General features: G+C 21.9%; 2 protein-coding genes across 2 annotated transcripts; one reads left to right on the top strand and one right to left on the bottom strand.

Moving 5' to 3' along the window:
- Nucleotides 1-9,057: 9,057 nt before the first annotated feature.
- On the top strand, nt 9,058-11,046 carry OCT59_019449 (uncharacterized protein; the record flags this gene model as incomplete). Its single annotated transcript, XM_066143542.1, has 1 exon — nt 9,058-11,046. One exon carries the CDS (start codon nt 9,058-9,060, stop codon nt 11,044-11,046), a length of 1,989 nt encoding a protein of 662 aa, XP_066005280.1.
- A 2,505-nt stretch (nt 11,047-13,551) lies between these two features.
- OCT59_019448 (uncharacterized protein) lies at nt 13,552-13,845 on the bottom strand (the record flags this gene model as incomplete). The annotated part of the gene is made up of 1 exon (XM_025326950.2): nt 13,552-13,845. One exon carries the CDS (start codon nt 13,843-13,845, stop codon nt 13,552-13,554), a length of 294 nt encoding a protein of 97 aa, XP_025173650.2.
- Between the last annotated feature and the right edge of the window lie 10,089 nt (nt 13,846-23,934).

The raw sequence follows: 23,934 nt of genomic DNA, 5'->3' as shown, positions 1-23,934 counted from the left end.
AACAAGTTTAGTACATTTCAAAACCTTATAATAAAGTACAAAAAATCTTCAATTATCATTAACCCGTCTTTCTCCTTAAAAATTAGGCGACAATTTTTTACAACGATTAATAATAATAAATAATTATTTTTTTCCTAATTCGTTAATTATTAATGACCAGATACCCGAAAACATTAAAACATTAACTATCACACACATTAATAATATTTTTTTTTTTTTTACATTATAAAACCAATTACAAAGTATAAATTTCCTAAATTTATTGTAATTGGGAAAGCGGGTGAAACTTTTTTTTAAAAGTTGTACAAATTCTTTAAAAAAGTACAACTTTTAACCAAAAGTAAACAATTATCAAAAATTTATATCAAGTGAGCCTTTCAATTTTTTCTTTGTTAACTCAAAAACTGTTCATTGATTCAAAATATGTACATAATAATATATTTTGATCATATGGAGAGATTAGGGAAAAAAGGGGGGGGTTGAGGTTTGTTAGTCGATAGATTTACAAAATAGATTTGCATGACAAGATTGACTTGGGTTTTTTTTTTTTGAAGTTGTACATTTTTAATAGGCAATATATTAAAATAAGTAAAAGAGCTGCGCAAGTTGAGATTTTCGTTGGCGCGAATTTTTAATATTACATGGCGGAAATTTAGTACAACAAACATTATCATATACAATTATTCTTAATAGGCAATATCATTTTGCTATGCCATTAATGATATCTAGAAAAAAAAAAACTTTTCACTTGATAAGGAAACTTATATCAAGCGGAGTAAAAAAAGCAGTTTATGTAATTTTATGCTTAAGTTTAAGCTTATTACCTGTGCCTCTTTCTTGTGCCTCCTTTAGATTTTTGATGGATAGGATAATTGCATGGGTAGATGAGTAGATTAAAAAAATAATTTCGCGTTTTTGTTTATTACGCCAAAACAAAATCAAATAGATTGTCGGGGAGTGAGTTTTTTTTTTTTTGATCGGGAAGAGTTTTTTAATAATTATAATAATTAACATACATTTCTTTCTAAATAAAAATTAGTTTTATTAATTACAAATTAGTATTACTGGATTGATATGATGATATGGATTTGTATCATTTGTATGGATTGTATGGATGTACATTAAAAAAACTACAACGAATCAACGAATCGCGCATTTGCAACACAGGATATATAAGATCACAACAGCGTGTTTGATGATCAAGGAATATAACTTTTTGTTTAACAAACATGTATAAGTATGTATGTATGTATGGTATGTATGAGTATTTAAAATATGGTTAAATATTTGAAACGGAACGGAACACCTTTTTTTTTTAAGGGTAACATTTTCCTTACAATCCCATCGTTCATAAAATTAGAAATATATGAAATACATGTTACCCGCTGTACAATAATTAATATTTGTGATCAGATAAATGTTTAGGTGATATTATCAATATTATCAATTGGTGGATGGATTAAAGGTAACGCGTTAAACATATTACAGCTTACAGTTTACGGTTTACAGGTTTACAGGATAACAGGATAACAGGATAACAGGATAACAGGTTTAATTAAATTATTTTTTTTTATTTGAATCTCTCTTCTAAATTTGTAAGAAAAGAAGTATTACACGTGACATTCAAAATTTGATTGGAGCAAATCTATAAATAGATTAAAATACTGAGTATTCAATTTTTTTGTGTTCAATAAGTTCAATAACAACTTTGAATACTTCAATAAGCTTCAATACCCGTTTTTTTTTTTATTCAAAAGTAAATTAAGTAAAATTAAAAAAAATGTATAACAATATAAAAGCTCATTTATACATTTATTAAAAAATTTTATTACATTTATTACAATTACCGGTATAATGATATATAAATTATTTATAATTATAAATTTATTTATAATATTTATAATATTTATAATTTATAAGCAGGAAAAAAAAAAAATAAATAAAATAAGAAACTTATTAATTATCGGGGAAAAGTCACACCTTTGTAAAATGAAATCCAAAAAATATTTTTTTTTTAATAAAAAAATTACTTAATAAAGATTATCCGACCGGAATTATCCATTATTTCCAAAAATTATAATAAATTACAAGTAAATCATAAATTATTAAGGTAAATCATAACATCCCAACATCTAGTCTATCACCCGGGGACCCCGGTTAATACCTTTCGGCTGTTCGGCCCATTGCGGGGAAATATCTCCTATGATAAAAAAAAAAAAACTAATGTTTATAACATTTACATTTTTCCCTTTGATAGAATACTCTTTTTAGAAATTAGACTAAAAGAACTTTCTTTTACTTAATTAGTTCTTTAAAAGCAGTGTAAAAGTAACGAATGAAAATGCTCACATATGAATTTTAACCTAATGAAAATTTCCATTTTTAAAAGGTCAAAGCTTTCATTTAAAAAAAAAAACATCAGTTTTAATGTACAATGTACAATGAATCATCGTGAAGAAAAATAAAATTAGGAAATTGATATACTTTTATATGTTTATTTACTTAAATTATATCTATATAATGTATAATTAATTATATATTATATAAATCTGAAATCCAAGAACTCGTGCAAAAAATAGATCATTTCTTTGTTCAAAAATTATTGCTCTTTTTTTGTGTGTTACGTGAGGCAAAAAAAAGGAACTGTAATGATGACTGCAATGACGATGATTTTAATGACGACTGAAATGTCGAAATTTTTTTAAAATTTAAGGAGAATATGGTTTATCAAAAAAAATTAAAGTTATCAAATTTTCAATAAAAATTTTTACATACCACATATCTGATATTGTTATACATTTTTTTTTTTTAAAAAAAAAAAATTAAAAAAAAAACTTGATGATTTTTTTTTCTTTATCGATCGAAATTTAAATCGCAAATTTATTAATGACAATGCGATTTGTGATAGATCACAACATGTTATCAAATGACTATCTCACCCCACCTTTTTTTTTATTATTCATCTGGGTTACAGATAAATATTATCATTATCGTTCATCTAAAATCTCATTTATTTATGTAAAAAAACTGTATCTGATATAGAAGAATCAAACTTGAGATAACGAATTTTTAAAAAAATCACAAATTTTTACAAATATTACAAATTTTTTTTTATAGTTCCTGGAAATTCTGGAAAAATCATTATCTTTTAAATGAACTTTTTAAACGATAACCGCAGTAATTTTGAACGTGGGAATATTCTCTAACCTTAAAAAAACTTTCCCTTCTTTCATGGGTTGAACATTCTTTTTTAGTTCTTATTATAATTTATTTTTTTAAATACCAACAAACACAATGAAACATTTTTTTTTTGTCTCTTTTGAACAAATTACAATTTTCGTTGTTTACATTCATAAATATTAACATTGTTTAAAAAATTTTAAAGTTTAATTGAAATTATAGATAATATATAATAGTACTACCAAATGTGATCATTTGCATAATGCATTTTTCTGTAACGCGATACGGCAATGTAGCATTATGTATATATAATATGCTAAAAAAGTTAAATTAAAAAATAAATAATAATAATAAAGTCATTATTATTTATCAATGAATTTAAAGTTGGGAAGATATCATAAAAAATATCATAAAATAAAATAAAATAATACAAAGAAAAAAAGAAAAAAAAAATATTAATATTTTCGCGGTACGTGATGCAACAACGCATACAATACAATGACAAAGAAGTTAGAATCCATTTCATAAAATTAATCCATTTCATAAAATTTCAAACTAATAACTAATTTTAGATAATTTTTTTACTAATTCTTGCCTACAAAACCAGAAAATAATTTTACGCTAACCCTTAATTTAGAAATTTAATTTAGTTCTGAAACTCTTATTTAATCTGGATTGGGACCTAACCGACAACATACATTCGGTTCAGGTCCCCCGTTTTAAAATATTTCATCATGACTCATATTAAAGTTTTAAAAATTCTGAAAATTACTTGAACTTTTCCTTTGGCTTACTAAACCCGAATATATATATATTCTTAGAATGTATAAGTTATTATATTAATATAGAATGTCATTCTCAATTTTTTTTGAGGGAGATCTACATTGCATATTATTATTATTATTTATCACATCTTGTCATGTGTCAAATTCGGAGGATTTGTTCCAAAGAATATTTATAATTAAATGAAACTAAATTAAATTTGATTAGATTATTTATTTAATTAAATTCACACGATTGGGAGTAGTAGTAGTAGTATAGTGTACTATAGTATATTGTTATTATACATAGTATATATATATACTTATCTATCAAAACGGCTTTTAGGGCGAAAAGATCAGATAATCCGTACTTTCTAAAAACTTTGATCATTGTAGTTTTTTTTATATATATTTTTAATTATTAAATGCATTATCATTTGAGCCTTGTCAGACAGTCAAAATAAAATGTAAGGGACTAAAAGTGGGCCGTGCATCATTCGCTAATAACCGAATTTTGGCTGTTAAACGTTAGATTAATCATTTTTTCTAAAATTTTTTATTATTTCATGAGAAGTGAAACCATGTTTCAGGTTTTTTTACAAGAAACTTTGGTAAATAAATACTTAAAGAAGAACATCTGTTTGGATTAAGTAAGTGTTTTTGGCTTTGGCTTTTTGTTTTCTTTTGTTTTCCGAACGAGAAATTAAAAGGAATGCAAGATTGAGCCCGTTTATTTTTTGTATAAAAATATCATTATTGATATCAATAAAATTCTTTGTATAAAATTTCTTCCACTCCCCCTTTTTTTTTTTTATTTCATATTATAATCACATTCATTTCTTTTTATTTTCCGGAAATAGATTTTCTGATTACAACTTTTTCCCGGTTACTTTTCATTTTCATATATAATAAAAAAGTTGACAGACAATACATTTTTTTAACCATTCCGAATTTAGAAGTTCTTCGGATAATGAAAGCTTGAAAATAATGTAACATTTTAAACATAATTAAATGATTTTGTAACATATAATGGGTTATATAAGTAAATGCATGGTGATTTTAGGAAATTTAAATAAAAAATAACAATACATTTATTTATTTTATAATAAGGAGGAGTTACCCTTTTTTACCCGCATAAAATATGTATCACAAATATATATATATAATTGATATATGTTGAGTAAAAAAAGAAAAAAGGACAAATGTGAAGAGACTTCAAAAAAAAAAATAATTTTTTTTTTATATTTGCGTAACATTCAAACATATATATATATATTATATTCGGATGTAGCGATGTACTTGTTTGTTCAACATTTACCATAAATGAATTTTTGTTATACTGTATAAAATCCGCGTTCTTTTAAATTGTACAACCAGATTTACATGTACATACAAATAATTAAAGTATATGATCTACAGCGCGAGAAAAAGAACTTTAACTAAATCTAACCTTTCATTTTAAAATAAATTATAAATATATAACATGTAGATTATGATAAAATTTATGAGATCATAGATACTGAATTTATTTTATAAAGATTTACTCGATTTTTTTTTTTCGATTCAAAATTTAAAAATAATTTGGGATTCACTTAATCTTTTACTGGATTTGATTTCAAATAATATTTTTTTTTTTCATGACTTTCAACACAATCGATTAAAAATGGCTTAGTATAATTAACATTTCTCAATTTTAATCTTCATAGCCCATCCAAAACTTGGAAATATAATGAATTTATATAAAAAAGTATTTCTATCTTATCTTCTATTATCTATATGAGATATGAATGATTTGATTAAAAAAAAAGATATAATTAATATCTAAATAATTTAATATAAAATTTTCTGAAATATAGTATTTAAAAAGTAATCGAACCTAGTCTATCTAGTCCGGCTAACCGTATAATATTGTAATATCCCAATAACCAAATTTTAAATCAAATAACCCGAAATAACTAAATAACTGACCAATAACAGATAAACCGGTCAAAAAACCAATAACCTGTTCCGTGTTGTATATCCAACATTATCTAATTTAATCTACGTTAATTATAACCCTTTCCTAAACCTTTAAAGTTTTAACCGTTTATTTTTATAATATAGATTATGTATAACGTAATCAAAGATAAGATTATATTGATTATTATATAAATAAATTAAATATAAATATATATATATATATATATATAAATTTCTTTTTAAAAATTTCTTAGGTTAAACCCTTTTGCTTAAAATAATCGACCTAATTAGATAATATAAACTAACTCTTATTGGTAATAGTGGGTTTTAGTGTACCGACTAGACTAATTAATAAATAACGTTACGCCTCAAATAAATTTATCGTATTATTTACATATTAATAACGTGATCTCATTTTAAAAAAATAACAACAAATATCTCTTTTTCAACCTTTAAGGGATATCCGAGAAGACACTTTTGCATATGAATATTATATGAATATTATTATATGAATATTATATGATAAAAAGATCGTTATATTTTTTACCGTGAGAGAAAAAAAATTACTCATAAAATGAAACCAAAAGTGATTAAAAAGTGTCATCATTATTTTTAGCCCAATAATGAGTTGTAGCAAATTGATTGGTTGAATTAAGTTATTTCGGCTAAGCGTGAAATTGGAATTTTCTTTTTTTTTTGCGGGTTTGTGCTTGTACGGTTAATTTGGGCAATTATTATATTTATAAGGTACTCATATATGAAAGAATTATTTAGAGGCTTATGTGTTAAGAGGCAAAGTTAAAAAAAAAAAGTAAATATTAGTCATAGTTTTTTTTTAAACAAAGGTTCGTTTAGGGAAAGGATGCATAATAGATCAGGGGACAAGAAACGATATTTCTTTTTTTAAAAAGAATTAATGAATGAAACTTTCCTTGATTTAGACTCGGTGAACAGGATTTTAAAAGGGAACTTGGATAAATAAATCGAATGAATAAAAAAAAATTCGAATAATTACCGTAAAATATTTTAAAATATTGTAAAAAATTTTGGAATAATCAAAATATTTTAAAATATTGTAAAAATATTATAAATTATTTGAATAATTGAATACCATTTTTGAATAATTGAATTAAGGAGTTTGATTGGATCAAATGAAAGATAAGATAAGGGAGAAAAGATAAAATAATTTTCATAAGCGAATTCAATTAGAATCATTTGAAAAAAAACGGAATTGATTTAATTAAAACTGATACTTTTTTGATTCTTTTAGTGAAAAGAAATCAAAAAAAGTGTAAACAAATTCAGATCCATAGTATTTAATATAGTAAATAATAATAGTAAATAAGCCATGCGGAATATATCAAGTTTGGTAGTAAATTGATGTCGGTATTTCGAATGGGTCCTCAATCAAAATAAGTAAATAATCCACTGTTATACAAATCTTATTTCCTGTATTTTTTTTACTGTATTAATTATTATACCATTTTTTTTTTATTTTTTATTTTATTTTATTTTATTTTTGCGGGAAAAAAAACCTTGATTTTCTAGAGACGTGTGAAATTATAAATTTTGTAAATTGTTAAATTGTAAATTTTTTTTGTATGATTTTAAATTTTTTTTTTTTATATAAAAAGAAATTTTTTTTGAACAATATTATTATATAATATAAGCCCCTAATTGTTTATTTTAAATAAAAAAAAAAAATTTTTTTTTTTTTTTTCAGCCAAAAAAATATTTATTTATTTAAAACAAGACAACCAAATAATCCAATCCAACAATATTTGATATATAAGAGAAACCGATAACCGTTTTACCATCGGCGTGTAATAAGAGAAATTCCTTGAAATAAAAAAATGTCAAAAAGAATAATTATATTGTATAATAATTAATTGTATGGAAATGAAAATCCCATTTAAACAATATAATTGTTGATCGATTATATACACTATTTATAGAATCTTTATTGTAAATAATTTGTTATAAAATATAAATATATAAATAAATAAAATAATTTATATATGAAGTTTATGATAAAAGTCCGATAACCCCGAGTTGTTGTAATATATCTGATACTCTGCCTGTGACAAAAAAAAAAAACAAGGGACCTTTTTTCTAGTGGATAGAAATATTTTATAAATTGGTGAAATGTAGTTTGAATTATTTCGTTAAAAAACAGTGTCATAATTTTTTTTCAGAAAAAAAAAAAAAAAAATTACGAGACTATTTTTTGCAATACAATATTTTTCTTTTTTTACTTTCCCAATTGTTCGTGATATACAAAAATATTTCCAATCGAAAAAAAAAAAAATTCACATAAAATACATTATTTATATATTATCATACATATATATAAAAAATATTTCCTTTTTAACTTTTTTTTTTAACTATCCTTTTCATTCTCCTCCATCTCCCCTTTTACTTTTTATATTAATTATACTTACTTACATACGAAAATTTTAAAAAAAAGCAAAAAACATCTCAATCAAAAAAAACAATTTTTTTTTCTTTCGAAAAAAATTGTTTTTTTTTTTATAAATTTTATTAAGAAGAGTAAAAACTCCAAATATCATCGATAAAATGGAGTCTGGGTCTACTATATTCTTGTAGTAGAAAATAAAAGAAAAAAAAATTTTTTTTTTCTAAAAAAAAAAATTTCAGACTATTTCTTTTTTTCCCTTTCAGAAAGAATTTCTATACAAAATATAATCAATCAAAATCACATTAGGATTTACCTCTTTTTTTTTTTTTACGGAAAAAAAATAACAAAAAAAATCAACAAACCTCGGTTCCGGACTTGTTTATTTTCAAAGGGTTAACGTGATTTTTTTAATATTAAAAATCCTATCTTATTTTTGTAGATATAATATTATATAAAAAGGACTTGAAAAGCGTTACAAACTTTTTAAATAGGATAAAAAAAAAAAATTATTCCCCATCATTATCATCTTTTTATCATATTACACTTTGTATATTATTGAGAAAAAAAAAAGATTTCGTTGAACGAAAAAGTTAAAAAAAGATTCATCATTAGACTTTCTTAATAATTATTAATATTACACCTAATATATCGGATACTATTATTTTTTTTATAATAATAGTAATCTTCGTTAATAATTCTTTTTTAACAAACAAACAAAAAAAAAAAGTCTATCTCATCATGCCTTTCACTTTCTCTGCAGGGTCTTTTCCTTTTCTAAAGAGTTCAACAACTTCTCAGCCTAATATAAAACAAAATAATAATGTAGATAATGTAAATAATATTAATAATAATATCGTCAATGATAATTTAGATATGGGTAAAATTCCCCTCAATAATACTATAAACGTTATTCCATTGGAAAGAAGGGTTCGTTCTTTAGATAATTCTACTCCTAAAAATAATCGTCGCACTAGTAACGCGAGTAACTTAAAGAATACTAATAATAGAAGGGCTTGGTATAAATCTTTATTTGTTCGTATACATCAAACCTTATCTCGATCAAACGATGATGATATTGTTAATGATGACGATAACAACAACAATAATAGCAATGATCATGATTGTGATGTTAACAATACTGTTGAGAACAATAATGATGGTTCAGGTGTTAAGGCTGTAACCGAAACTGAAAATATTGGAGAGTGTGATGATGATGATCCTATAATAATGAAATCAAGGAATGTTGTAGCTGGGGCTGAAAAATATTCTTTCATATGTCATGGGAATACTCACGACTTTTATGTTGTAACAAAAAATGGTTCTATGTCAAATGGTTCTATGTCAAATGGTTCTATGTCAAATGGTACTATGTCAAATGGTCCTACTATGTCAAATGGTTCTACAAATGGTTCTACAAATGGTTCCTTATCAAATGGTCCTATACCAATTGATCCTTTGTCAAATGGTCCTTTGTCAAATGGTTCTTTATCAAATGGTCCTTTAAACCCATCTAATTCTTCCCCTAATTCGGTATTTGAAGAATGTGCTAAAACTCCTCGTCATTTTGCAAAAGAACCTGAAGTGTTGGGTAAAGTTGGTAGATTTACTATAGTTAGAGAACGTGCAGATTTTGATACTACTTACTTTGATAAATGTCATTGTCAACAAAAACCTTGTCGTTTCTCTTCAAGTGGTTGTGGTGGCACTCATCCTGTATTACCCCCTGATGATGAGAATGATCGTCCTCCAATTCGTCGTCAACAAGTTACTTCTATCTCTCATCATCAATCTTGCTCAAATAAGAGTGATTCAAAATCTCGTCGTTCCTTTTATAGTAATAATACTCCTTCCAATTCTTCAAGAAATTCTTTACCTTCTTTACAACAAAAGTTTCCCGTTAATGTTTCTTGTATCCCGGTTTCAAAAGCTACCACTCCTAACGTTCCTTCTTCAAACTCTTCTTCTATTTCTCGTGTTATTTTACCTCAATCTTCTTCATCTCCTAATCTTGTTCACCTAAATCAACGTTCCAAGATTGAAAATAAAAATATTTCAAAGAATCTTCCTAATTCTTCAAGTATTATTGTTGGTGGTAATTCTGGTAAATATCTTAATATTACTCCAACTAATAATAATGGTTCTTATTATCCACAATGTAATAACTATTCTACTGCTGTGATTAAAAAATCTAAAAAACCTTCGTTAGTAAATATAAAATCGACTGAAGAACAACAACGTAGATTATCAATGCCTCCTACCTCTACTCAACCAACTCAACCTTTGAATTTAAGTTCCTCTTCAACTCCTACCACTCCTACAAATCCATCAAAATTCTCACTTTATCATCATCCAAATGAACCACCACATACTACGATAAATTCTCATAGTGGAAGAAAATTTGAAGTTGAATGGAATACCACAGCAAAAAGTTCCTCTTCAAGTTCTACATCATCATCTTCTTCTTCGGATACTGCTTATTCTCCCCCTTCAACCATAAGTAGTGTATTTAGTATGGCTTCAAGTCCTGATAAAAAATCTACAATAAATACCTTGAGTAGACGTTGTAGTACTCTAAGTAGTAAATGTGGTAGAAAATTTGAAGTTACAATTCTCTCCTCCTCCTCTTCTAGTAATAATTGTATTTTAAATACTTCACCACATAGTACCATCGGTAGTGTCAATAGTATAATTGTTGAAGCTGCAAATATGGACTCAACAAAGTATTAAGATGTGTATTTATTGGAGAGATGTGGCGATGTATGCAGTCTTCGTCACCTTGATTGATTTTTTAAAAAAAAAAAAAAAATTGAATTTTTTTTTTATTTTTATTTTTTTATTTTTTTTTTATTTTTTTTTTTTTGAACAATTCCTTTGATCTTGCTTTCGTCTTTTGCAATCTGATGAATCCTGATCTTTTAAATTTTTGGATTCATTCATAACATTTAAAGTCGTCCTTAGCCCCTAGAAGTCCTTTTATGTTGATCCTTTAATATAAATTGGAGAAATAAAAAAAAAAAGACAATGAAATTCGAAATATATAAAAAACAATTTTTTTTTTTTGTAAATGTAAAAAAAATTTTTTAATTAAAAAACGCATACATGAATTCATCACCCACCAAAAGTAATATACTATATCAACAATATAATTATTTTTTTTTTTATCTTTTTTTTCACCTTTTTTTTAATAGATTGATATTTCAACTAAGAATTTTTTAATTTATTTATTACATATAAAAAAAAAAAAAAGAAAAAAGAAATTTAAGATGTCATTTAAGATGTAAGAAAATTATGTAAAAAAAAAAATTTTCAGTGAAAAATCAATCGATTTGTAAATATTTTTATTTTTCATATTTCTTTCTATATAATCTTTTTTTTCAACATATAAGTTTTTTAAAATAAAAAAAAAATTTTTTTCCAAGCAAAAAAAAATTGGAATCTTTCTTAAGTTTTACATGTAATTGTAACAATATCCCATAAACGAAATAATATATATATATACTATATGTATTTTTTTATTTTTATATAACGATGGTTTTAGCGTTATTGTCCATATATATGTCTATAAAAAGTGGACATTTAATGTGTATTACATCGTAATAATAAAAGATTGTTATTCATTTTAAATTTTCGTCTGCGAATCTTTACATTATTTTATTGTGAAGGTTTAGGAAATAAAAAAAATGATACAATTCTTTATTTTAAGCGAGTATTTTAGAATTAATTAGTAAGTGCAACTACTTTTACGAAAAATTGGAAATCATTAGAATTAATTTTAAGGATAATGAAAAGTGACGAAACTCCCTAATTTTAAAAATGGAAAATCTTAATTTGCAATCTTTTTTTTTAAAAAAAAAAAGTTTTAAATTTTTGTTTTCTATTTTCTATATTTTCTTGTAAGAATTTTTTACATTTATTTTCTCATTCTTCATTTAAGTAATTTTCCAATTTAAAATAATACTTTTAGAAATTCATATATATATTATATAAAATGGTATTATTTTTTAGGCAATTTCTATTTGTACACGGGGTGTTTAAACACGGGTCATATTAGTAGATTAAAAACGGCATTCAAAACCTCCTTTAATGCCTTAAGTAAACTTGCAGAGCAGGTGAAAATACATATATTTATCTGTAATATAATAAGAATAAAAAGTAAAAGAGTATAATGTCGGTAGCATTCAATTTCAAATTAAAAAACAAAAAATTAATCTATTAAAAATTATATTTATATGACCCGTGTACAAACACCCCGTGTAAACTTAGAAATTTTCTATTTTTTATTAAGATAATAAATAATATTTCTGATATATTTATATATCTTATTTTACTAAAATAAATAATTTATTAAATAATATAATAAATACAGTCAACTTTCTAAATGCATTTCTTTATTTAAAAAGGGTGTACATTTAGAGGAATTTTATATAATATATAGTTTCTGTATATTTAAAACTAAGTAAAAAAAGTGAATTTAAAGAAAAAATATATAATACATGTATTTAGAAAAAGTACATAGAATTGACTATAATTTTTCGTAAAAAAAAAAGCTATTATTAAAAATATAATAAAAAAAAAAGACATTGTAAAATTACTTTATTTATAGTACTCTTTAAAGTACTTTTAAATAATATATAATATAAAAATAATTTAATAGATAGTAAGAAATGGATTAAAATTTTAATTATATTAAATTTATTTATTAAATTTACAAATTATTTTATTTTTACTGAAATTATTAATTAAAGTTTTATTTTATAGTAAAAAAAATAAAAGGAAAATTAATAAATATATATATCATATACAATCAGACCTCTATATATTTACCTAATTGGTTCAATAAAAAATATGGTGCAGAACCTCTATAATAGAAACTTAAAAAAATTTAAATAATTTGATTCTATGATTGGATTTTAATTTTATAAAAAAATTAAACTCTATTTATTAAAAAGAATTGATTTATGATACATATATTAACCAATCAAAAATTAGAATTTTACAGTTTTGACTAAAATTTTTTTTCTAAATCTAGTTACTAAAAAACTAATTTATCTCTACAAATAACTTAGGTTTTAGGCTTTGTAGTCTACCTAGTCCTAAATTTTATAACCTAAATAAATCTACAAAAAAAAGAGAATTAAAATATGAAACTTCCACCATCTGACTTTTTGTTATCAGAATTCATTTTATATGTAAAATCACATGACTTTAATTATGTCATCAGTAGAATTATTCTTAATCTTCTTTCTTCTGTTTCTTCATTTTTGCTTCTTCTTCTTTTTCCTCTTGTTTTTCTTGTTTTTTTTTGCTTGAGCTTGACGATGCCTTTTCTGTTTCTGTTATTTCTTTCCCTTTCGTTTCTTCCTCTTTATTTTTATTTTCGTCTTTGATCTTACTCATACTATTATTATCTTTAATTAACCAAGGTTTTGAGATGATGGAGATGATGATTCTAATATTGGTTTTTTCTTTGTTGTCTTGGTATCTATTTTCATTCTTTAGTCTTTTTGTAAAATCATTATTTAGCATTATGTATTCTAAAAGAATCTCATTTTGTTCTGCCAAACTGATAATCTTTTTTCCTAAAAGAAAATAGTCATTCTTTTTTTGCATCCATTCATTGAACTTTTTCATTCCATCAATTTTCATTTTATCTTTCAAATCCTGGATTGCCTCTATATTGATCTTTTTCCATTCCATACTATTGGACATATTGTAAAAAATATCTTTTACTTCCTCCATTTTATTCTTATCTCCTTATTATTTGCTAAGTCTTGTAACTTAACATAATTAATTTTTTCCATTCGGTATTCTTTAATGATCTCAACAATTCTTTTTCAAGATGATTGATATTTGATTCATTTGTCTTTCCCCTTATTCTCCATTTGCTGATTAGATCGATTACTTCATTTTCACTAGATGTCTTAAATTTCTTTATTAGTTCTACCTTTTCCCTGAATAAAATCTTTTGCTATCCTTTTTCTAGAATAGAAGAAAATTTATATTTATTTGAAGTGAAGTTTCCCAATTCTTTCTGGAGGTATCATTGGTGTTTTCATTTCATTTTGGCGCTATTGTAAGGGCAAAGCTTTGTTTGGTTTCTCTACCATTTTCTTTGGTTCAAAAATATTATTACTATTTTTCTTTTTTGAATCAAAAATTTCTTTACCTTCTTTCTTAACTTTCTTATCTTCTTTGCAGTCATCTTCGTTTTACACAATCCAAACTTACTAAATCTCCTTGCGTATAATGAATCCTCAACTGTTTCCTCCATTATTCACTCGATAATATATAATTATTATTTATAACATTAAATTGACCTATATTTAAACAACTTTATTCATTAAATCTTTTTTTTGCAGTTTTAGAACTTTTTTTTACTTAGTATATTAAAAAAAAAAAATCTGTACATTAAATGTGGTTAAAAAAAATCTGATTTAGATTAGTTTCAATTTTGACTAAATTTAATCAATATATTTAAATTACAGATTTTTAAACAGCTAAAACTCAGCTAAAATTTAATTTAAAAAAAAAATAACTGATAATTTTAAAGCTAATAGTCATATCTATAAAAATTATCAGTTAAATTTTTTACTTTAATATAAAAAAATTTTTTTTTAGGAATTTATAATCAATCAATTATTACAGATTCTGCACTATAGCAGTTATATAAATTGTGACTATATAGAAGTTAATTTATTAATAAAAATAATAATAATATAGGTTAAACTAGTATTCCAATCTGTAGATCATTTGTCATTTGTCATCTGAAAAAATTTTGATCCATCTGATCCATCATCCGTCAAGAAAAATCTGTATCTGAATTTGAATTTGAAGATTCATCTGTCAGATAATCCGTTTTATGTGATTACTATTGATCAGCAATAATTCAGGCCAATTTATAATCCTGGCCTGAATTATAATTCATGGTTATACCAATTATTTCCATATTTGGTGATAGCTATTCCACAAAATTATTTTTTCTGAAAAATAAAAATTTCCTTTTCAAAATGTTATGTAATATAAATTTTCTAAAATGGAATATAACTCTGACCAAAATTAAAAATTGATCTGAACTACTGTATAGACTTTAGATCAACAGATGATCTGACTTCATCTGATCTCAATCTGTCATCCGATCTGTCAATAAAATGGTCATCTGACCTATTAGATTTATCTGACAGATGATGGATATTTGAATTTTATTCACATAGATGGTTGACAAATTGGAACACTAGGTTAAGCAAAAATAGATGTATATCATTGATAGAATAGATAGCAGTAATATTCTAATAATATTTTTTTTTTAAAAAAAAATTATTTAAATACATATTATTTAATTTTAATTGAATAAAAAAATATAATTATATTTATTATTACATACACTATCTAGACAAAAGTAGCAGACACCATATATATATTATTTACTTAAAATTGTACATAATAACAATACTTGAATTTTTAATATGTGATAATATAGATTTTAAAGAGCATATATTTAAAATTTTATGCTTCTAGCCTTCATTCATTTGTATTAATTAAAAAAATTTCAATAAAGAATTTTTAATGATTGAACAAATATAATAGGTAATTTATTTTTATTATTTGCTTAGAATTATACATAATAATAATACTTGAAATTTTAATATGTTATAACACATATCCTAAAGAGTATGTATTCAAATTTTCATGCTTTTAATTTTCGTACAGCTATACTAATTGAAAAAAGTCTAAAAAATTCCTGATGACTGTTAAATAGAAAAAAAATTAATATTTCGGATAACATCTCATTTTTTTTTTTATTAGAAAAGGTGAAGACATATAAATTTGCACATTTACTTCTCAAAATAATAGCTTTCATATAATGTAAAATTTAAAATAATTTTATTTATGTAAAGTTTATAGAAAATGTGAAATACTGATGAATTTTATAATTTTTAAAGAATAATCAATTTTGCAAATTTTTTTTTACAATACTTATAGCTAACTATAGGAAATTTTGAATATATTGATAAGGATTCATGCTATTACATATTAAAATTTCAAATATTATTAATATACACGAATAACATGATTATAAATAAATTGGCAGCTTATCTGTCATATTAGTAGTATAATTATCATTAAAAATTTGTTTATTCTTTTTTAGGATTTTTTTAATTAAAACAGATGTATAAAAGCTAGAAATATGAAATTTCAAATATATACACTTTAGAATTTATTTTATCATATATTAAAATTTCAAGTATTATTATTATGTATAATTTTAAGTAAATAATACATATATGATGTCCGCTACTTTTGTCTAGGTAATGTATATATAATTATATAAAAGTTAAGAATTCTATTATAAAAATACTTTTTTATAATCATAGTACTTGATATTTTACTAAAATATGGAATAGTACTGAAAAAAAAAATCAAATTAAAATTTTTATCTGATTTAGAATATTTATTATTTTAAAAAAAAAATTTTATAAATTTGGTTTCTTTTCTAATATTTATTTTATATATTATATAAATATAAAGTATATATTTTTTAACCAATTAGAATTTAATTATATAAGAAATAAAGAAGTTAAAACTACTATTAATATTAAATTACTTTTATTATTTAACAATTTATATAATTTTATATTAATTGCCAATTTATCATTTAATAGTATAAAATTAATCTGTAGATTCAGTGCAGTTTTTATATGAATTATATTAATTGGCATATTTTGATATTGATTTTATTTTACAAAATTATGTCTAAATGTAATGATAATTTAGGAAGCTTACACATATTATATAATTATTAAAGGAGGTAGGGGTAACCAAAATTTTACATTATACTTAATAAAATTATATGATTTATAAATATTATAATTTAATTGGTTATTAAATCTGACAGGAAGGGGGAAGGAAATAAGTTTATATTAAACTGAATATTACGTAATATGTATAACTCCCCTTACCAATCAATAATATTAAATATGAATAAATCACAAAAAAAAAATTTTTTTATTATTTAATATAAATTTAATAAGTTTACTAAAAAAAATTACTATTTCATTTTATATTGCAAATTTACAAGGTTTTTTTTATAATATTGAAAAATATATTATAATATTTTTTTTTCCAAATTAACAAAATAACAAAAAAAAAATATTTTTTTTTTTTTTTTAAGTTTTTTTTTAAAAATCAAGTAATAGTAGATTAGAACCCCACACTTATAATAAAGGTCATTATAAAAATTAACCTTTTATTAATGATTTTTACCTTACTTTTTTTTTAAATTCTATTAATTAATTAGTTAAAAAAGAAAAAAATCATAATAATATTTTTTTTTATAATAGGATCTGCAAAGAATTTTATATATAATTTAAGGTAATTAAAGATCTTATTATATAAAAAGAAATTTTATGTTACATTATTATGATATTTTTCTTTTTTAGCTAATTAACCAATAAAATTTAAGCAAATTCTAAGATAAGGTTTCATATAAAAGTAAAATTTCTACTGGTATTAAACATATTTTAGTAATAGACAGAATCTTAAGTGAGTTCTATTAGATCATAGACTTATATAGATAATTATTATAAAAATTTTTCTACTCTATCAGTCAAAGAAAATCAAATTAATAAAGTATTAGTAAAAATGTTTATATATTGTAATTAGTGTTCCTAAAAATTCAGATCAGATTAGGATTTTAATAATTTGATTTGAATTTGATCTAATCTAATCTGAATCTAAAAAATATTATCTTATAATTTAGTAATTGATTGGGTCCTGTGATCACCAGACATTGAAGATAGGGCCTTTATGGCTAAGATGACCTGTTACTAAACGAAGTCTACCTATGGAGTCAAACGATCACTCGACAGTGCACACGTGGAGTACTACCGGTATGATGAGTGGTTTGTAGTTTAATTATATTAGAGTAGTTATTAGGAAATTTTACTTTGTATATATTTTTTATTTTTTTACTTTAATAAAACTGCAAATGCGTTGCGGAAAAAAAAAATAAAATAAAATAATTTAGTGATTGATTAAAATAAAAAAAAAGTTTATAAAATTGGACCACTAAATTATGAAATATTTATAAAAAATATTTTTTTTTATGATTAATTTAAGTTGTACTATATTACTAATCTAATCAAATTGATCTGTTAGGAGCATTAATTATAATTTGACATTTTCTCTTATTGAATATTCTTTTTTTATTGAATTTATTAAGATTTTACATACCATCTATAATCTTTTAAACTGTTAGGCTTTAACAAAAATTTATATTATTCAAAAAATATTTAGCAAAATAATTTTTTAAATACTATAAATATTCTTTATGCTTCTTAATAATTAAGCAATAATCATAAATTAATTACCCAGTAGAATTTGTCTATTTATCAAAAGCAATAGTAAGATTATCTTCTTCATCAATTATTTTATTGATTTTAATATCCTTCATCATATTAGCACATTTTTTGACAATAAAATCATTAAAATTATAAATAATATTGATTTTAAAAAATTGGCTGCAGTAATTTCAGATAATGCATCAAATGCTTGTATTTCTTAAAGGATTTTTTGTAAAAAATACTTTTATATTTTTAATATTTAATATATAATTCATATATTAACTAGATTTTAAATTTATATATCTATTTATCTATAGATATGTATCTATAATAAAATTCAATATCTGTAATTCATAAAAAAATTAAATTCAGATATAGATAATTTTAAAAAAATTGAATGGATAATCCATATATCCATATTATTTACATTATCTATAAATAACTCAAATTATACAAATAATATATAATATGAAAAATACAAATAATAATTATAGATAGTATAAATTATTTAAATGAAATACCAAATTTTATATATTAATTAATTTTACATTTTCTCACCTTATTTAATATGTTTTAGTTTTTCAATAATTTTTATATTTATTAATAAAAACTTTTGTATAATTAAAGTATTATTAATAAATTTTATTGACATAATTAAATTAACTAATTTTTTTCTATAAGTAGCCTAAACTTTTTTTTCAAAAGATATTTTCAAAGTTTAGTGAACTGGCAAAAAATATATATTAAATGCATATATTCTTTTTTATAATCATTCTTAAATGCATGAGTTTAGTATTGTATTTTGATTATAATTCAAGTATACAGTAGTATATATTTGAATAATATAAATCAAAGTTTTGGAAAATTTTAGATATACTAAAATTTTGATAAATCTAATACTATATTTATAAAATTAACAAAACCTCTATTAAAAAGTTTTTCAGTAAAATATTCTGCTTCTATAAGTGAAAAACTGAGGTATTTATTAGTATTAAAGGCCATATTTTTAATATTTTTTATTGCTGAAAATTTCATAAAAAGATGATCCATATAATCAATAATAAAAGTTTTTGAGTTAATCTATTAATTATTTAATTTATTATTTAGGAAATAATAATTTTATACAGATGCATTATTACAACGCACCTCCCTTTTTTAGAAATTATTAAATAGTAAATTTGCTGATTATAATCATAATATAATCATAAATAATCAATAAATTTACTATTTAAAAATTTTCAAAAAAGGAGGTACGTCCAAACACAGGTGCATTTAAATTTTAAACCCTATTATTTATTATTTTATATTAAATTCTTTCAGAATATAAAAATAATAATTACTAGTTAAAAAAAAATTATCCCTTAAACTGTTTTGTGAGCAAATTTGCCCACAATTTCTAAATTAGAATAAATGACGTTATAAAAAATTCTTTAATTTTGGACAGATCATTACATAATTTTGCAGCCAAATTGATCTACATTCTGGCCATAAATTGTATGAGTTAGATATACAATTGATCATTAAAATTGGATTAGAAATTAACCCGCAAAAATAGTATCAAAATTTTTATATAATAAAATTTAAACTTTTCTTACCATATTTTTTCTCTATTTGAATATTTATTATAACTTTTTATTTTTATTATAAAAATTTTGCATTATAATAAACAAAATAGAGATAAAAAAAATCAATTATTATGAATATATAATTAAAATGCATAATAAAATTTTCATTAAGGTTCTATATAAAGTCAAAATCCTACTTTTAAATATCAAAAATCATATTAACAAAAGTCGTTTCTCATACCAAATTCTACATATTCTATTAAGCTTTTATATAGCTACAATTAATTATCAATGAAATCGTTGAAGTTAAGTGCAAAGTTTTTTAAAATTTTGTGATTATCTTAAAATACAACTTTTGACCAATGGGTAATTTTCGATTTTCTAATATATAATTAATAAATGATAATAATTGCTGCATAATATATAATTTAAACTATCTTGGAAAAAAATTTTATTAAAATTGCTTTATTTTTCATAAAATTAGATGAGAGCTGAAATTTGGTAAAATTGCGAGCAAATTTGCCCACAATTGCTTACAGTTTAAGAAATAATAATATAATATAAAATTTTTTTTTATAATAAAATTTGCAAAAATTTTATATATAATTTTTATTTAAGTCTGAAGATAATTTATTTATCTTATAAATAAGCAAATAGATATAAAAACTTTAGTAATTAAAAATTATTATAAATGGTAGATTATTTTTTGTACAGTATATTAAGTTTATGATACAGCTAACTAATTGTAGAATGAGTCAGAACAAGTTAAGTTTATTAATAATCTAATCTAAAATTTTTTTAAGTTAAGTTAGATTAGATCAGATTATATTAAATTATCTGTTTAACCTGAGCAATTTGATCTGAACCTAAAAAATTTTGAATTAACCTAAATAATTTTTATTAAATCATAATACAAAATTTAATATAACATTATAAAAAATATTTTTGCAATATTTTTTATTAAAATGTTGAAAAAAATGTTGTATAGTGGCTGTCACCTATAAACTATATTAATATTATATGATTTCAAATTTTTATAAATTGTAAATTGAATAGTAAAAAGAAAAAACTAAACTGATAAAATAATAGAACAACATGTATTGAACATTTCTATTAGGTTATTTTATAGAATTTAATAAAAATTTTAATTAATATTATGAGTTAAAGTTAAATAATTTTAATAAGTAGTAATAATAAAAACATAAAATTTTGGATTAGTTTTTATGTAATTTTTATGGATTTTACAAAAATTCCATGGAAATCCATGTAATATAGTAAAAAAAAATTTTGCCGCTCATATGGCAATTATTATATTTTAACAAAGTACTTTAAAAATAAGTTACACAATATAAATAAATAAAATTTTAAATTTCGGACTATTATTAATATTGTTGTTTATAGGTGACAATTACTATAAAATGTTTTTCTAATATAATATTATGAAAAAATGTTTTTGCAATATTTTTCAACAAAATATCAAAAAAAAGTTGTGAAATGTTTTTTCTAATATAATTTTATAGAAAATTTTTTGCAATATTTTTAGTAAAATGTCAAAAAAAAGTTGCAAAACATTTTTTTTTAATATGGGATCTTTGTGGGGACTGAATATATATATAACAAGAAAGTCGAAAATTTTTATAATAGCTCTACGTAAGATTTTTATTAAGATAAATAAGTAAATTCAACATATGACTTCATAAATTGTCCAAAAATAAGCAATCTAACCATATGACTTTATAATATTATATTTTACAAAAATTATTTGATCAAATTTTCTCACATTTATGATTTACAATTTCACTTTTTTTAATAGTAATATCATCTTAGCTAAAATATTCGTCTTAGTAATTTTTTTCATCTCCTATTAACTTTTGCATATTAGTATAATACCATCTCTTATATTAAATATTATATAATGCATTATTAAATAATACTAAATTTACTCAAAAAATAAGCAATTGTAATATATGACTTTTCAAAAATTCTGTGAAAATAAGCAAATAAAAAATATGTCATTAGCAAAAAATATCATTAATTTTACGCAAATTTAACCTTTATCTGTGACTAAAATAGCATGTGACTAAGTAAACAATATTGTTACCTATACATATATTGCTTGAGGTCTTGTCTTTGCAATAGAAAGGTACGAAACTCAAAAAATATCAAAAATTGAATTAATATTAAATTTGCATTTATTTCAGTAAAAAAACATAATTAGCGTATAAAGTAAAATTAAATTTTTTTTTGGGTTTTGTACCTTTCTATTACAAAGACCCCATCCCATATATTAAATATTATAAAAAAAATATTTTTGCAACATTTTTTTTATAATATTATTAGTTTCAGGTTAATAAGTTATATTAATGTTATAACCTAAACTGATGCCAAATTGCAATTGCTAAACCTGATAAGTCAATCTGTCAAATTACCTGAATTTGATCAACCTGTTTGAAATTCTAATTATAATAATAACAGGACCCTAGATAATTATAATTGAGATCATATCTTACTATATTTTAAACTTTATTTTTCTTTTAACATGTAATTTTATTAAGTTAATATTATTTTTTACTATAGAAAAAAATGTTTCTTTTGAAGAAAAGAATCTTTTGATACCAAAATTTTGTAAATCTACTGATTAGAATTTGAGATAAGTATCATTATACAGGCAAAATTTGGCAAAAAAATATATGCTTTTTTACTATCGGTATACATAGAAATATACAAAAAAATAAAAATTACTATTATTAAATATTACTTAAGTAACAAAATTATAGATAATAGAAGAGCAATTATTATTACAAAGTTTTGTATCTATAGCTTTAAAAGTAAATTCGGATGACAAGCAAAGAAACTTTTAGCATAAGATGCATGGCACTTTGCAGTAAAAAGGATGAAACTACTAAAAAAATTTAAATTTTCTTTTATATGCCAAAAATATTCTGCTAAATGATATAATTTGTTCAGATTTTATATTAACTCATTTTTTATTTTTTTTAGTAGTTTCGTCTTTTTCTATTGCAAAGTGCCCATATGACCTTAATTATAATTGTCCGGTGTTCTAGTGTAACAAAATTATAAAAGAAATTTTTTTTTAATAATGAATTATTTTTAAAAATTATTAATTAAATATAATTTTTACTACTTTACAAGTTTAAAGAAATTAAAGAATTTTATTAATAACTAAAATTGGTAAAATATCAAAATAGTGAAACTTTACTAAAATTATATAAAAGTCTTATTAAAAATTAGCAAAACTTTTAAAAAAAGCAAATTCTAATAAAATTTATTATAAATGCTAAAACTGCCAAAATTATAATAAAATTATAATAAAATTATAGTAAAATTTTAAAGTAATAAAAATGATTTTAAATATCATTATTAATTTATTTGACAAAAATTTTTCTTTTACTAAATTAATTGATAATAAAATTAATTATCTAGTATATATAAAGTCAAAATTAATATTTAAAATTTTCAAATAAATTTGCAAAGTAGGTAAAATTATACTTATATTATAAGTTTAAAAGCTTTTATATCAAAGAAAAAAATCTTTAATTGCCGATTCACCACTCAGCAATATAAAATGATCAGCAATCTATAATTAATCTTATCAGACATTTTTATATTAAATACTATTGCTTTTGAATGGTGTTTGCACAAGTTTGAAAATGGTTTGTTATAATATAAATGCCCTAAAAATACATTAA

The sequence above is a fragment of the Rhizophagus irregularis genome, chromosome 29, assembly GCF_026210795.1.
Source record: "Rhizophagus irregularis chromosome 29, complete sequence".
NCBI lineage: Eukaryota > Fungi > Glomeromycota > Glomeromycetes > Glomerales > Glomeraceae > Rhizophagus > Rhizophagus irregularis.
This window is presented reverse-complemented; position numbering and strand designations above follow the sequence as displayed.